General features: G+C 54.2%; 1 protein-coding gene across 1 annotated transcript; it reads left to right on the top strand.

Annotated features, from left to right (window-relative positions):
* Nucleotides 1-1,465: 1,465 nt before the first annotated feature.
* Nucleotides 1,466-6,157, top strand: IUM83_09197 (uncharacterized protein; the record flags this gene model as incomplete). Its single annotated transcript, XM_067933621.1, has 7 exons — nt 1,466-1,700; nt 1,772-1,845; nt 1,957-2,772; nt 4,748-4,938; nt 5,015-5,683; nt 5,776-5,844; nt 5,908-6,157. 7 exons carry the CDS (start codon nt 1,466-1,468, stop codon nt 6,155-6,157), a joined length of 2,304 nt encoding a protein of 767 aa, XP_067800031.1.
* Nucleotides 6,158-17,548: the final 11,391 nt, after the last annotated feature.

Below are 17,548 nucleotides of genomic sequence, written 5' to 3'. Positions count from 1 at the left end.
AATAAAATGCTGCAACATCATTCACTTTATTATAATAAGCTTAAGCTTGAAATGAAGGCTTTAAGCCTACCGTCTCGGTGGACGCCTATTTACTCAAGGTTCATGCCCAGTTGGAGCTGTCCACCGCCTGCGACTTGTCGAAGTTGCTCCGGCGATCTCAAGTAGCTCACGTTCTCTCAGCTGTTGCCAACAGGAAGATGCGCGTATGACGTCTGGGCGACGTTGTGGGCATGGAGGCTTCATCATTCACCAGGTGTCGAGACTCATACGACCGTATGTCGGTGTACTTTAATCTCAACAAGCCTATTCTATTTGAGATTGCAACTCTTTTCGCAACATGGCTACCCCACGGCGGAAAAGAACGAAATCATCTGCAGTGGCCAGCGTCTCCACCGCCTCGCATCTGCCTCGGTGACTCGAGTTGGCCGGAACGCCCCCGCACCATTCCTGCTGGACGGAACAGGACGCCCAATCTTCCGCCAAACTGATGAAAGGCGACTGTATCAATGCGAGATGTTGCTGAGGAGCACGCCGAGCCCATCGATCGGGGTGGTCAGACCCGCGAATGCGAGGCCTCTACGTTGTCTGTCCACGGCGCCCGCATGCCGGTACATGTACTTGAAGTTTGTAACGCCACAAACAGTGCATTCTGCAGTCGACCCGAGCTTTGAGAACCGCCACAAGACGAACAATGTGGCACATTTTCGCGCACATTCCGACGTCACCCTCAAGGTCAACCAAGCCGCACTCCACGTCTCTCGTGGCGCCGATCTCACTCCACAATCTTGCACGACATGACGCCAGAAGTCGGTGGACTGAAGAGCATGAAGGTCGACCTTCCCACATCATGAAAGTGTACCTGAGCAATTTATACGTACTAACTTTTCAGTCGACGAGACCTCCGCATACTGTATGAATGCAATGTTCACCTGGAGTATGTACATGTACAGTACACGTCTTTACTGTAGGGCACGAATGGAGCAGCGCGGTGAGGTGTTCGCGAAACCTGCTGGTGGTTGCCATATTGCCGGTGTAACGCTTGCAGTTGGTCGTCTCTGCAATCGAACGACCCAGGTGTCGGGTGCTCTGGTCGCGCTGGGGATTTGTGGCTCGGGGCGGGGCCGCTCGCGCACAAAAGCGCGCTTCTCTCTCCGACGACTGTTTTTCAACCACGAGCAGCAAAACTCGACGGGGCTGGGTCACTCTCAACGTTAATCACGCCGTGAACTGGCGTCTCGCCCGTTAGTACTCGCTCGGTCTCTGGCTCTTTTGGCGGCGCCTACACTCCAGCTGGGAGTGTCTCCCGCCCGCAGGACATGCGGTCGTTCGCTCGCAGGTAGAGAGACCGTGCATGTAGTCAGGATAGGCGCGCCGTATGCCTGGCCCCGCGGCGGGGGCCCGGGGAGCTCCATTCAGGAATTCCCCCTTACGCTCTTGCATCTCGTTGCGAAAGCGTACCGAAAGAATGGTCATGCAGTTCGTCTCGCGCGCCCTCATGGGGCTCGCGCTGCTCAATGGCGTCGCACAGGGCATCAACATCTACGTTTCCAACATGTGCGACGAAAGCATGACGCTCGCGCACGTGTCGCCTTCGGGCTCCGAGACGGAGCAGGTGGCCGCGGGTGGCACCACCACCAAGTCCATCGCGCCCGGCTCGGCCTCGCACGTGTTCAAGTGGGGCACCGGCGCCCAGGCTACTCGTGAGTGCGGTGCAATTGGCGATACTTCCACTCAAGTGGCGGCGAATTAACGATGTTGTGTGTGGCTGCAGTGGCCGAGTTCTCGTGCGAGGGCGGTATGGTCTGGTACGACATCAGCATCATCCCCACGGGCACCAAGAGTGGCGTAAGTTCTGACCTTCTTCAAGCACTTCAGCTTTTGCTGTTCGAAGGGGCTCTCCTCTGCCACACTTGAATGCTAACGTCACGCTATCTTTACGTTATGTGATCTCTTCAGCCCGGGTACTGCGAGAGTCTGCAGGCCTGCAAGGACCAGACGGGCGGCGTGGGCTTCAACGTGGCCATGCAGATCACCCCGCACTCTCCGGACGGCGCGCGCTGCGTGGAGCTCACGTGCATGGCGGACGGCTGCGCCGACGGCTACCAGTTTCCCAAGGACGACACCAAGACGCACACGTGCCCGCTGTCCACGGACTTCGACCTGACGTTCTGCCCCGGCGGCACTGGCGGCGCCACCCCGGCCCCCCAGACGCAGCCCCCCACGCAGGCTCCTGCTACGCAGGCACCGACACCCACGCCGACGCCGTCTCCTACGCCCACGCCGACTCCGACGTCCAATCCTTCGGGGGAACAGAACTCGGCCCCGGCTTCTGGCTCGCACGGCTCGGCCGGCCACTACCAGAACCAAAACCACTACGAGCACCAGTCCTCCAAGTCTGCGTCCGCTTCGGCCTCGCAGGCGGAGACTGGCGTCAAGCAGAGCAACAACAACATGCGCCAGGTGGACTCTGAGAGTACGACCAAGACCGTCTCGCAGACCGCTCAGTCCACGGAGAAGACTATCGGAAACACCCCATCTACCGCCTCGAAGGAAGACGGCGTGCAGACGGTGACCAACAGGACCGCGGAAGACGGCGGCAACAGCACCCCGTATGTCGTGCTCACCATCGGCGCCGCTGTGGGTATGGTGGCCGCCGCCGCCATCTTCGTCGTGCGCAAGAAGAAGGCCATGCTCGACGAGCTGGAGAGCAAGACCCCGCGCTCCACGACGGCCCAGGGTCCGCTCGCCCACTTCCGCACCCCGCGTGACAACGTCAGTGTGCTGTAATCAGACAGGCAGCGGTTTTAGCCGCAGTTTTGAATGTGGGAGGACGTACACACTTTTTTATCTGTAGATACTGGTAGTAAGCCGCGCGTAGTGCGACCAAGCAGTGCCGGTGCTTGAAGAGGAGACGACGGATTTTTGGACATACATCCCGGGTGTGTACGCGTGTGAATGTTTTGTTTCCGTTCAAAGTATTCGTGGCCAGCAATATCGTGCTCACTATTCGCTACCGTTTATTTATATCGCGCTCCTAAACACTGTCTAGACTTCAGCCGACTGTAAGATCAGGAGCAATGGGATGCACTGGTAAACGCGAGAAAGCTACCGTAGTTTAGATAGAGGTGTGCCCTGAAAATAGGATTATATCGTCTTATGATCATAAGACGATTCTGACCTGGTTCGAGTACTACATGTACACCTTTGCCCGTCCAAGCTAAGAATAGTTTCAAGCAAAGAGATACTGTAATATTTTACCTTTTCGCAAAATTGACACTACTGCTACTAATCACCAACGAATCAGAGAATACTTGCACACAAACCGAGACTGCGCCTCCGGTGTTTGAGTTGACCGCGCAGTGTACTTGCAGGTTGGCGCCCTTCGACGGTGGTAGCACCAACGTAGCTCGCTTGCCCTACTTGGCACGACCGCAGCCATGTTTGCAGGAGACGTTGTAGTTTGTTTCATCGAAGTACCGTAGACGACGAAGTCGTCATCTTGCTGGTGCTTCTTCAGCGCCTTCGCAAAGACCTGGCGTTTAGTCCTGTTGACCAGGTTGTTGCATGTCATAGGCTCAATCCGCGTCTGTTTGACCGTGAATGTCATGTGACTTGGATCCAGTCAGCGCGGCCGGCGCGGTGGCAGCGAGGACGCGGAGCTTCTCTCTCGGCTGGCGAGTGCTTGGGGAGTGAAGCTTGGCGGGACATCTGTGCGCGAGGAGGGGGATCCAGTTGTGGAGACGCCTGCCCGGGTCGGAGCTCAGGGTTTCTCCCCGCGCCTTCGCGCGCATTTTCGTGCTAGGGCGCGCTCACCACTCATTCTGCGAGCGCAAACACCGGAGGCGCAGTCTCGGTTTGTGTGCAAGTATTCTCTGATTCGTTGGTGATTAGTAGCAGTAGTGTCAATTTTGCGAAAAGGTCAAATATTACAGTATCTCTTTGCTTGAAACTATTCTTAGTTTGGACGGGCACAGGTGTAGTACATGCTTCCAACAAATAGCATTCGATGCGCTTCGTCTTGGGGGACAGCCACACAAAAATTGCCGCTCAAGGTAAAAGCAATTCGATAGAGATGCCCGTCTCGCTAGCCGCTGATGAAGACACCGGTCGCGAAGTTTTCGACGGTCCATCGCTATGGAAGTCGCCAGCAGAAAGCGGGTCAGCGTCGCTGAAGAAAATTTACCCAACCGCGTCAAAGACTGGCATCGATGCCCAATCATCCAAAAGACCTCGAAATCGTCAGAAAGTGAGTAAGAAAACGATTTTCTCTCTCATCGTTGTCGCAGTGGTGGCGTGCGTCTGCCTGGTTTGGACTCTGTGGCTCATCCTGTTGAATATCGCGCCAAACGAGACGGTGAATCGCGTCATGAACACGGAAACCTTCGACAACGGTTCCTTTTGGCTCATGGTTGATCCGCCAAAGACGATGATGGCAGTGGCGACGTTTGGTTTGTCCGTGGTTGCTCTCGCGTACTTGGGTGTTCTCGTCGCGATGCTTCCGTTTGGGCGGCAGCGAAAACGTACTCTTGTTTACCGGCGAACGTTGGGTAGCAATGCCTTGATAGAAAAAATGGGGAAGACTCTGAGTGAAGCGGCTGGTGACCGAAGAGGTAGTAGGGTGGCATCCTCGGCGGCGAAACTGGTTGTTTCGCTCTCGCATGAAGAGAGCGTAGCGCGGAAACGAATTGTACGTTAACTTTCATTCTGGGATGACGTTCCAACTAACTTTTTGAACTGCTTTTTACAGAAATTAGCGATTAAGTTCGGCAACTTGGCTCTTGAGACGTTTCTTCTCGTTCAAATGCTCGAGTCAGGCTCGCCTACTCCACTGGTTGCATTTTTTGCGTTTGTGGTCGTCTTCAACGCAATTGCTTGTGCCGGCATGATGTTTGTACCGTACGAGCGAGCGCCTCTAGGAGAGCTTTACATTGATGTTTCGTAAGTTTGGTGTGGTATTTGTCGGATGGTGTGATACTGTTTCTGACATATTTCCGATGAACAAACTCTTACGCAGGATTGACTTTCTTGTCGCTATCGGATGTCCGATGCTGGTGGTTGTCTACTGCCTTTCGGCCTTCACATTTGACCGTACCAAGTTTGCTATCAACATGGAAGTTTATCCCTCAGGATGGTTTGAACAGGATGCTAGCGTCAATGCGGACCCGGTGCAGGTAGCCGTCATCTACAAAAGTCTCAAGTCACTGCGCATCATGACTGCGCTGGAGTGTCTGGCGAGGGTGGGCGTCAACGTCATGTTCTCTTTCCGCTTGCGCTACGTCGTGGAGATTATTCGCAGTCCCAAACGACTACGCAGCAGTGCCTACCCCAAGCGCCATCGTCTCGGAGCTATTGGACTCGTACTGTACGCTATTATTCTAGTTATATTTGTCGAGGAGAGTATGAGGACGTCTACGATGGCCTGTCATCCTCACCCAGAGTACGCTGTGAATGCTCACCGATGGACGATTCTCAAGAGTAACTCGTTGACGCAGTGTCCGTGCCTGATGCTAATTGACCAAGATATTGCTCCGAAGACGTTCGCCGAGTGGATAATGCCAATGAATGTGACAGAGAAGGTGGCTCAGCTAGCTACTACAGGAGATTTAGAAATGTTGCAGCTGACTAATCGGTACTTGGGTGAACTTCCTGTCGAGCTTCGGCACTGCAAGAATTTGCGACACCTGTAAGTTGAATTGTTGTTCACAACAGATCACCATACTGTTTACCTGAAGTAACACTCACGTCTTGATAACATTTATAAATGACTGCATCTAGGTCACTGGAGTACACGAACACGCAGACATTCCCGCCGTGGGTGAAGGAGTTCACCAAACTTGAGTTCCTGTACGTATTTTTGCTAATCGAATCCAGTTGGTATCATTGTACTTATTGTGGATTCGATGCTAGGCATGTGGAAAGCAAAGTTTCCAGTCCCTTGGTGCTTCTTCCCGACGATATGTTTGACGATATGCCGTCACTCACGTTTATTCATCTGGCGATGTGCATTTCGATGCCAAAGTTGCCGTCACTCCAGGGCGTTTCGGGTCTCAAATCACTCACGCTCGCAGACTCATTGGCTCTGCAGGAAATACCTCCACTCACCAACCTCCATAAGCTCGAGCGCTTTTGTCTTCGCGGGTCTTGTATCGATCGATAGCATTCCTGACCTAACCCCAGTTCGAAACTTAAAGTCGCTTGTAGTTTCAGATCGTGGAACATGGTGCTGCAATGGGTTTCTCGGCGACTGCGATCTGACCAACGATAAGTGTTTGGTGCATCCAGTGTGGGGAACCCCGGCTGCCACCTGCTTACCCTCAAACCGGACCGAGAAAAGAGCCACCCTAGCAACACTTGAACTCGTAAAGAAATTTGCGGGGACAGTTTGCGGTCCCGTTCTCCAACCTGGAGTGCTGGAAGGGCCTCCAACACCTGATATCATGGCCCCGTGCAACGGGACAATGTACCGACAATGCCCAAGAGCCGATAAAATCGAGTCCATGTGCTACAATGCTCGGTTCATGGGGATCGCTTGCACCACAAACCCTTTTCCAATAAAGATGCGGCGGCGCCAGATAGCTCAAGGTGTTGGTGACAAGTGTGATCCCAAAGTTGAGGCTTGGTTAGGATGCAAGTAAATTTACACAGCTATATCATATCACTTGAGCCCTACGTACTTAGTAGTCGTGAGGTCCACAAACTACAAAACAATGTTGGCTAACATAAACTTTGAAGATGAAGCGTTCGTGAATCAATTGCTTCGAGTGCCCAAGCTATTCCCCATTTCTAGGTATGAGCTGTATCGAGAAGCCACGTCGAATTCAGCAGCGTAATTTTGGCGTGTTCTTGCACAGCGTGTGGGACTGTAGCCAAGACCGTTTTGCTGACTTGGGTTATCCACTAGATGGATACATGTATAGAGAATATACATGTCGATAACCCGATCATCATAAGACAACGACGGATAAAACCGTCATCACTGAATGGCATTCTCTATAGTAAAAAAATGACCGAGAATGGACCTTAATCACGAGATATGCTGCCGACTCCGCTGCCGCGCGGTGCAGTAATCTCTGGCTGCAGTGATATTTTCTCGGCCGCTTACTGTTCATTTCGTTCTTTGATGGCAAACATAAAGCTTCAACAGTCCTCGAGTCGAACGATGCACCTCCTTCGGCTGATAAGCTTGACGCTCTTAGCCTTCTGTGCGTCTATTGATGCCTACACTTCCGTGGCTGGCCCCACGCTACCAGTGTCCGACTTTTCCGACCCCACTGGCGACCACACTACAAGTGAAAATACTGACATCTCCGCGGCAAGAACTGTCTACGATCATGACGGCGAAGAGAGATCAGGATTGTCCGTGTCTGTCGCGGAAAAGGTCAAAATCTTCTTCTCGTCGCCTAACGTAACCCAAGACCACCTTCAGAGATGGCTCAGCAAGGGAAAATCTGCAGACGTAGTTTTCGCTCGCATGCGTCTCACCAAGGCCGGAGACTGGCTGTTTTACTTTGACGACTTCACTCGTTGGCTCAAGTACGTCGACGATTTGCATTCAAAGAACCCCGCGAAGGGAACGTCCGCGATCGCAACACTCACTGCTCACTATGGCGACGCAAAGCCGTACAAATTGGTTGACGAAGCCACGAAGATCACGAGAACGAAGGAGCTCGCCACGGAACTGCAAACAAAGCAAATGAACCACTGGGTGGCCGTTGCAAAGACCCTGACGATGTCTTTCATTTTATGGAGTTGGACATAGTGGATGAATACATTCTCAGCAACCCGAAGTTTACCGCTTGGGCGAAGTATGTGGACGATTTCAGCGCAAAGTATCCCACAAAACAGGTGTCCATGGTCCCGGTGCTTTTGAATAACTATGACGATGTCACTCTATTCGGAATGGCTGAGGCGGCAATGCGCGTGGAGGGAACCGTCGCCTGAGTGGTCTCAGGGTTTGGGTCGCGAAGCACCGCAAAACCGAAAGCGTCTTTTCCCGATCACAAGAAAGCCGTTAGAAAACCACTACGAGCGGAGGAGCGAGGGGGCGCCCACTTTTCATCTTTCTCCTCGTAGCTCAAGCTTCGGAACTACTTTCAAGCTACCGCGGTAGTCGCCAGGCTTTCCACCTATGTCGGCACCGCAGTACGCCTACCTACGCCCTTCTGACCTTGCCACGTCAGGCTATTGCTATGGTGTTACTCAAGATGGGACCACGGGAGCGGACACGGTACACGTCGATCTGGTGCTGAGCGGGCGCTGGCGTGGTGAACCCTCGCACTCTGCGGCTGTAGCAGTCCAGACGTGGAGGTGTCGAGCTGTCACCGAGGCTGAAACCCAAAGTGGCATCGGCACATACATGGGCAGCTGCGTCTGTGTATCTCGGGTGCCTCTCGACGGCCCCAAGCGATGAGATTATGGTGTTGTGGTGGGTTATACTTGGAACGAAGACTCTAGTTCTGGGCGGTTGCACCTCGTGTTTGTCGACGGTCCTGAATCACTGTCTTTCGAGGAGACCTCTCTACAGGACCTGGCGGTGGAGACTTACGCAATGCGTCCATGTATGCACCGCCCTGTGTGTGATTTGATGCTGGGAGAAACTAAGGCCCTGCACGAGGCCGTGCACGCAGCCTTTGATGGGGAAGGTCGTCAGCGACGTGCAACAAGGCAGCTTTCAACAATTCTCGGTCGTCTTAATATTCAGCCTCCCGAGGAGACAACGCGCGTGCATCTATGTAACGGAGCTACACACACGCAAGTGACAACTGTCACTTGTGCATGACAACGGTCACAAGTGACAGCAGTCACTTGTGCGTGACAACTGTCACTTATGGTTTAACAGATAAATATCTGTTAAAAGTTTTAGATACTTCCTCACCTTGGTGTAAGCCACACGAATGGATACATTGAAGTAGGCCACCACAATGAGTGGTCCACACATACCCAAAGATCCTATTGGTAGAAAGCAGAATCTTTCTACCAATTAGAGACGTGCATATTGGCGGGGCTCTGACAGCCAGCCGCTGTCAACCCCTTTCATAGATGATAAACAGTTTTAGCAGATTTAGGAGGAAGATCAATGTACAATCAATATAGTTCTCATTTTACCTAATCTAAGTCACTTGGAATCCCTTCTTACTTAACTTATATTTGTGTATTCAAATGTAATTAACCTAAGTAATTACTAAGTACTTACGCTTCCTCATACACGTAGCGCAACGTGTAAGCTAAAGTAGTGAGTCAAGTTAGACCCACTACACCTGGTAGCACTTTGTAGTCCGTCCAACGACCGACTGCTTGACGTTCGTACGAGGTGTACGAACGCGGAGCCGAGAACCACATGAGCACGGAGGTGCCCATAGAGAGTTCCAACAGGCCTGCAACGCATGTTGCACGCGCAGACTGCCCCCACCTGTCTGACCCAGAGTGGGAGGCCCTCCAACGACTGTCAACAGGCATTGGAGAAGCGGCGATAGCTACAATGCTGCGTACGCTATCGCCGACGGAGCAACATGGTGTTGCTCTGGGATTCATGACGAAGGAGCAGCGTGATGCTGCTTCCTCAGTGACGGCGTCGTCAGGGACGACACCGCGTGCTCAATTATTAAAATTGAGCGTGAGCAATTATGTAGGAAGAGAGGGCGAACCTCTCCTCCGATGGCTTGTCGAACTCGACACAGCCATTGCGGCTCGACGTATCGTCGACCCGTTGTCAAAGGTTGCGTTCGCCATGTCATGTCTTGGCAGACGCGCAAGGAGTTGGGCGTATGGACTCCGACTCTCCGATCCTACGTGCTTCAGCACGTACGAAGTGTTCAAAGAGGAGCTCAAACAAGCGTTTGAGCCCCCGCAAAACGAGTTCCGGTCGAGGGCGGAGTTCCTCGACCTTCAGCAGGGTAAGCATGACGTTCATGCTTACGCGCAGCGCGCACGATATTTGGTATCAAATATCGTGACTAACCAATTGATGAGGCGACCAAGGTCGTCACGTTCATGAAGGGGCTTAGAGATGGGCCTGTGAAGACCTATCTCTTCCGAGAGTACCCGAGTACTCTCGAAGCTGCGATTACTCTTGCCATGCAAGAAGAGTTTAGCCTGCGGCAGGCTAAACTGCATGTGAACATGCCGAGGCCGCAACCACGCCCGGTAGTGAGGACGGGAGGTCCAGAACCAATTGACCTCTCGAACGCAACGGCTGCTGGTCACCAGCAGCACGGAAGTAATGTGTGATGCTTCCGTTGCGGAAGGATCGGTCACTTTGCACGGGAGTGCACAGCTCCCATGCCCCCTGGAGGTGGTCGTCGTGGCGATGCTAGGCATCGCCGCGGACCAACAAAAAACGCGAACATCCAGTAGGCGCGGGGCGCCCTACTGGTAATGCAGTCGCGCGTGCCGACATCGGGCACGCGACACTGAGGACTGCAGCCCCCAGTGAGACCAGCTCTCACTGCAAGAAACAAGATGACAGGCCGAACCTGGTCATCTTGAGGTTTACTCGAAGAGGGCGAGTGACTCTCTTCGAGCTTTGGTAGACTCAGGCGCGTCGAACAACTTTGTTCGACTACGAAGCCTGTCGAGACTTGACTTCGAGGAGGTAGATACACCTCGAAGTCTTCTGGAAGTACGACTGGCAACAGGTGCCATCGTGAAGACCGAGAAGCGCGTCGTGAACGTGCGCTTCTCGTACAAACAACGAGTGTTTGTCGAACACTTTATCGTCCTGGACCTGGACGATAAGTTCGACGTGGTAATGGGCATGCCGTGGCTTGCACGGCATGATCCGGTAATAGACTGGAAGAAGCGCACGCTCGTGCGCTTCGGTCACGACAGCGGAACAGAGAGCGATGGCCCTGTCACCGCAGCGCGCGCACCAGCAGGTGCGCGCGACTCTCAGTCGAGACAGCGCTTCATGCCGCGGTCCCGGGTGCCCAAGGGGGTGCGCGAGGGCGCGCACAAGTGAGACCCACGTCGGCAATGCTGCCGACGTCGGAAGAAAAAAAGATGTGTTGGTTCCGGGAACCAACACCCACGTTCAAGCGTGTAAGGGACAGTCCCTGACCCGAAGCGGTCAGGTCGACAACGACGCGTCGGCTCCGGGAGCCGACGCACCCTCGGTCATGAGGGGCTCCGCCAATGAATGGCGTCGAGGTGACAAAGGTGTGTCAACTCCGGGAGTTGACGCTGCAAACAGTGCGGACGGTTGCAAACGTACCGCACTAACGCAATTTACATGCTGTCGTGCAGCCGAGCTGCACGACGAAGCGCCAGGCGATCAAGCCGGGCTTGATACCGCGCGCCCGCGGACAGGGTCCGCCGGCGAACAACTGTCCACGGCCGGGCCTGGACCAGCAGAACAACTGTGCGGAGCCGGGCTCCGCACAACAAAAAGACGGCGCAAGCGGAAAACGCTGCGCAAGTCTCGGTCCGGGACCGAGACGCAACAAGAGCAGTTTGCTGGGCAGACTGCGGCGGTGACGCCGAATGTCAAGACGCTAAGCGTCTTGACGCGCACCGATACTGGATTCCAGTATCGTGACATGGAACTCGCTAGTCCTCCGACGACGGCGTCGGAGTTGACTTCGCTTCCAGCCATGAGCTGGAAGCGCTTCACGCGCGACTTGCACGATGGACGCATCGAACAAGTCTGCGTTCTTTCGGACAGCGAAAGAACGGAGAGCGAAGAGCTGAGGCAGCTCTTCATGGGAAGTACCACTGAGAGTGAAGACACTCTCAGTGCGAAGACGAAGCGAGAGCGCTTCGAGGAACAAGGTTGGGACTCGCTGAAGTCGAGTCCCTATTACGAATTGTTGAGAGTGTACAAAGACGTACTCCCGGAAGAGATTCCTGCGGAGCTTCCGCAAGATAAGGGCATTCAGCACGAGATTGATCTCGTGCAGGGCACGAAGTACTGTGTTACGCGGCAGTGGCCACTGCCGCGAGATCAAGTGAAGGCGATCGACGACTTATTTGAAAGTCGTCGCAAAGCAGGACAAGTGCGGGAATCGAAGTCCCCGCACAGTGCTCCGACGTTCTGTGTCAAGAAGCCACAGGGCGGATGGCGCATCGTTCATGCCTACAACAAGCTGAACGATGCGACGGTACCGGCGCAGACGCCGATACCGCGAAAAGATGTTATCATCGATTCGATGGCCGGGAGCACCGTTTACAGTGCTCTCGACTTGCGAGCTGGATTCTATCAAATCCTAATGCGTGAGAGCGATATCCCTCTCACGGCAGTGAGCACGCCAAGCGGCATGCTCTGGGAATGGCTGGTAATGCCGCAGGGGCTTAAGAATGCCCCTGCGACCTTCAACAGGTGCATGACGCCTTGTTGCGCTCGGTGCGCGACTTCGCACCGAGCTACTTCGATGATGTGTTCATCCACAGCCGGGCTGTGGACGGGAAGGCCGACGTAGAGATGCACAGGGTGCATCTCCGGAAGCTACTTGAGCTTATGCGAAAGCATAAGCTCTACGCGAACCTAAAGAAGTGTATCTTCGGGGCGAGCGAGATACCCGTCCTCGGGTGTCTCGTAGGGAAGAATGGTGTCCGCCCTGACCCAGAAAAGGTCAGAGTGATTAACGAATGGCCAACGCCTTCAAGTGTCAAGGAACTGAGGCAGTTCCTTGGCTTGACCACGTACTTGTGCAAGTACGTGGAGGATTACCCGGGCAAGATTCGCCCGCTGTCACAGCTTCTTAAGAAAGAAGCTGTGTGGAATTGGACACCCGATTGCCAAAAGGCATTCGATGCAGTCAAGCGGGGCTTGACTGAGGCGCCGATCTTGGCAGTGGCTGACCAAGATCGCCCATTTCACGTAGTGTGTGACGCATCCGATTTCGCGATCGGATGCGCGTTAATGCAGCACGATCACGAGGGCCGTGATCGTGTCGTCTACTACCAATCGCGTCAGCTGAAGCCAGCTGAGCGCAACTATCCGGTGCATGACAAGGAACTCCTTGCCATGAAGTATGCACTCGCAAAGTTCCGAGTGTATTTGCTTGGGAGTAGACCATTTGTGGTCTACACCGACCATGCTTCACTGCGTACCGCAGTGAAGTCGCCACACATATCCCAAAGAATGGCGAGATGGCTCTCATTCTTTGCGGAGTACAACTTCCGGGTCGAATACAAACCCGGAAGATTGAATGTGGTGGCCGACGCGTTATCACGTCGGCCGGATTATGCAGAAGCTGCTGACGTCAATGCCATTGACGCCATCCGAACGAGCACACCCACGTCGTCTCTGTTGGGTGATGTGAAGGCCGCCTACGCGCACGACGCGGACGCGAAACGCTTGCTGGCCTATCGTATAGCACCTCCTGACAAGGCTCGTCAGAAGTTGCCCAAGCATCTTCGTGCGCGTGCACACCGCTTTCGTGTGCACGACGGACTACTGCTTTACAATGCAGTCGACGACAACGCGGACCGCGTTGTCGTGCCGAATGATCATGACCTGCGACTCAGGATCATGTACGAGTATCATGATGCCCCGACTGCGAGACATCTCGGACGTGAGAAGACATACGTCCTTCTCACGCGCGACTTCTACTGGCACCACCAGTATAAATGGGTGCGCAAGTACATCCGTGCTTGCGAGGTATGCCAACGCGTAAAGCCTGCGCCATTCGCGCAGGCTTCTTTACAATCACTACCGACTCCGCCGGAGTGTTGGAAGTCCATGTCTTTGGACTTCATCTTTGGTCTTCCCCCGGACAGCGGAGGGAATACCGGTGTTGTTGTCTTCGTCGACTGCTTCAGCAAGATGGTACATCTTGCTGCGGTGCCAGCAGAGGTGACCGCGAAGCAGACAGCCCGTCTGTTCGTTGACATGGTGTTCAAACACCATGGCATGCCGTCCGACATCGTGTCGGACATAGACCCGCGCTTCACAGCGCATCTGTGGCAAGAAGTGTTTACACTTCTTGGGAGCCAACTTTCAATGTCGACTGCGGATCATCCGCAGACGGACGGTCAAACCGAGCGCGTGAATCGCGTGCTCGTCGACATTTTGAAGAGCTACGGTCATTCGTTCCAATGCTGGAGCGAGTGTTTATCGATGGCAGAGTTTGCCATCAACAACTCAGTGCATGCCTCGACAGGGCATACACCGTTTTACGTGAATGCCATGCGACATCCACGTCTACCGAGGTTACTCGGAGTGATGGCTCCCACTTTAAGTAGGGGAGGATCTACGACTGCAATACAACAGCCGCAGAAAACCGCTGACACTTGCACAGTGTCAGTTGCAATAACAAGTACCAAGACAACTTGGCAGGAAGAACCAAGGGTCAGCGCAGGGCGCCGACCCCCAGAACAAGGAAAACGAGTCTGTGCATAGCACAAACTCCACAAGGAACAACGACCACGGTCTGCGCAGGGCGCAGACACCGCAAAGAACCACGCAGAGGTCGGGCCTCTTGCGGAGAGCGAGCTGAATGACTTCAGCTAGGATGCAATCAACTTCATCACCAAAAGACAAGCCGTAATTCGGTTTGTCCAAGATGCAATAGCAGCTTCTGTTGACCAACAGAAGCTGAACGCAGACAATGTGGGCAGAGGCAACACAAATGAATTCAAAGTGGATTCGTTGGTTTTGGTATCTACTCAAACCCTGCCTAAACATGCGGTTTCGGATTTCGGAGCAAGTAAGCTTGCTCCGCGCTTCATCGGGCCATTCACGGTGATGGCACGCCACGGTAACGCATACACGCTAGACATACCGTCTAGCATGCGGCTCCACCCGACATTTTATGTCGGGCGGTTAAAGCCATACCTCCAGCACGAGCCAAATGGCTCGTCTGACCCGAAGAGACAGACGCGGCAGGGGAAACCCTCCTCTCCAGCGCGTTGTCGCGCTGGAGCAGTTAATACAGTCGGGCCTACAGCCCGACCGGCACGTTCAAGGCGGTCCGGGAGACCGCCAGAGCCGGGACACGAAGGAACAGAGCGGCAACTGTAGTGGGTCTAACTTGACTCACTACTTTAGCTTACACGTTGCGCAACGTGTATGAGGAAGCGTAAGTACTTAGTAATTACTTAGGTTAATTATATTTGAATACACAAATATAAGTTAAGTAACAAAAGGATTCCAAGTGACTTAGATTAGGTAAAATGAGAACTGTATTGTTTGTAAATTGATCTTCCTCTAAAATCTGCTAAAAACTGTTTATCATCTATGAAAGGGTTGGCAGCGGCTGGCTGTCAGAGCCCCGCTAATATGCATGTCTCTGATTGGTAGAAAGATGCTGCTTTCTACCAATAGGATCTTTGGGTATGTGTGGACCACTTACTGTGGTGGTCCACTTCAATGTATCCATCGGTGTGTCTTACACCAATGTGAGGAAGTATCCAAAACGTTTAACAGATAACCTATCTGTTAAATTCACAAGTGGCTTGCAGCCACTTGTACGTGTAACCCCGTTACACCATCCCCCCCTTAAGGTTAGACGCGCGGGGTCTCCGCACGTCAATCTTTGGAATTGACCATTCGTCAATTCTCCGCGTTTGGAGAAGAAATCCGCGCTCATTCAACGATGAGCGCGCCTCAGAAGAACAAGACTTCAAAGTCGGTGGGGAGTCATCTCTCCATCGACGACTACTTCGAACGCCAGAAGGCGAAGTACGGTGACGTCGTCGACTTTGACGACGACGATGAAGACATGGAGGGCGAGGAGGACTCGCCCTCAAAGCGTAAAGACTCAGTGTCGAGCGAATCGCTCGACCCTCACGCCAAGAACGTTCGCCCGCGTGAAGGGGACGAATCGGACGCTTCGAGTTCGAAGCGTTCGCGTACTGAGAGTGATACCCCACTCGCTTCGGCTGGGGCTCTCAGTACTCCGCGCGCTGCTGCTGCAGCGCGTGATGTTAAAGCTCAAGGCTCTCCGCGCGCTGCGCCTGCAGCGCGCGATCCGTGGATGCCGTCCGCGTCCGAGATTGCGGACCGGTTTGGGAACTCGGTACCTCGAATGAGGTGCCGCTGTACGTATGCAGCGCCATCAAAGATGACGCTGTGGCTGCCGAGTTGCACTTTGATGCGGAAACGCATCAAAGGCGCGATACTACATCGGACTCTTTCATGAGCTCCGATGGTTTCAAAGCAAGAAGACCTCTTCTCGCAGCAAAGTGCCCGAATGGCAGGCACTTTGTCAAGCTGGAACGCCTTTGTTGAGAACTTCAACAAGAGGCCGAGTGCTTACCGTGATCGGATTAAGCAAGCGCGTGATCGCTTCGAGACGTACTCGAAGCGTGGAAAGCTGGAGCAACTTCATGTTGCTGCTGAGGAGGCAAATGTGCCGTGCGCTGTGCCCGAGGGCTTTCAGTGCACGAAGTGCTTTCCAGGCGCGGTCCGCTTGAGCGACCGCGACCTGAACGGGTACACGTCGTTCCGTGTGCCCGAGAGTCTCAAGAGCTCCGTGCTAAGTTCTTAGCACGTGAGGGTTCGGGCGCTAGCGATGATCGCAGCGCTCGTGTTACTCCGCTGCGCCAGCGCGTACTGCTCTTCGTACGCCCTCACCATTTCCGGAACGTCCTCCAGCAAGACGTTCCGCGGCTCCCATGTATCTCGATGGGGAGGAAATCCTCTCCAACGAATACGAAAACGAGCCCCTTGAGGGTTCGTTTTCGGGATACTATGGTCAACAATCCGCTCAACAATCCAGCGGGTTGAGCCGCGGGCGTCACGGATCGGCGGTGGCGGGGTGGGAACACGCCCGGGTATGATCAGCCCGGGCTGATCGGTATGCGCCTCTCCACGACCGGGTGACCGTCGTGGAGCGTCTGAGGCGCTGAGTTCGCCGCCCTAAAACAGGAGCTGGCGAACCAGAAGGCCCAAGTCGCGGCGGTCTCGCAGACCGCCTCGAATATCCAGGTCGAGCTGGGGACCCAGATGAAGGGGTTGCTCCAGCGCGTCCGCGCGCTGGAGGAGAGGTTGCTCGTCGCCGAGGCCAAGTCCTCCGCTGCTGCCTCGGCTCCTGCCGAGGCTTCGGGTCAGCCGAGCTAGATGGCTCGTGCTGCCGGTATGGCTTCAGCCGTCCGACGAAAAAGGTCGGATGGAGGCGCATGCTAGACGGTATGTCTAGCGTGTATGCGTTGCCGTGCCGTGCCAACACAGTGAACGGCCCGATGAAGCGCGGAGCAAGCTTGCTTGCTCCGAAATCCGAAACTGCATGTCTAGGCAGGTTTTGTGTAGCTAACAAAACTAATGAACCAACTTTAAATTCATTTGTGTTGCCTCTGCCCGCATTGTCTGCGTTCAGCTTCTGTTGATCAACAGAAGCTGCTATTGTGTCTTGGACAAACCGAATCACGGCTTGTCTTTTGGTGATGAAACTGATTGCATCCGAGCTGAAGTCATTCAGCTCGCTCTCCGCTAGAGGCCCGGCCTCTGCGTGGTTCTTTGCGGTGTCTGCGCCCTGCGCAGACCCGTGGTCGTTGGCCATGTTGTTGGGGGAGTCTGCGCCCTGCGCAGACTCATGTGGTTTGTCCATTGTTGCAGCTGACACTGTGCAAGTGTCAGCGGTTTTCTGCGGCTGCTGTATTGCAGTCGTAG

This window comes from Phytophthora cinnamomi, assembly GCF_018691715.1.
Source record: "Phytophthora cinnamomi strain GKB4 chromosome Unknown Contig3, whole genome shotgun sequence".
Lineage (NCBI taxonomy): Eukaryota > Oomycota > Peronosporomycetes > Peronosporales > Peronosporaceae > Phytophthora > Phytophthora cinnamomi.
Note: the sequence above shows the minus strand (reverse complement) of the source record. Positions and strands in the feature narration are given on the sequence as shown.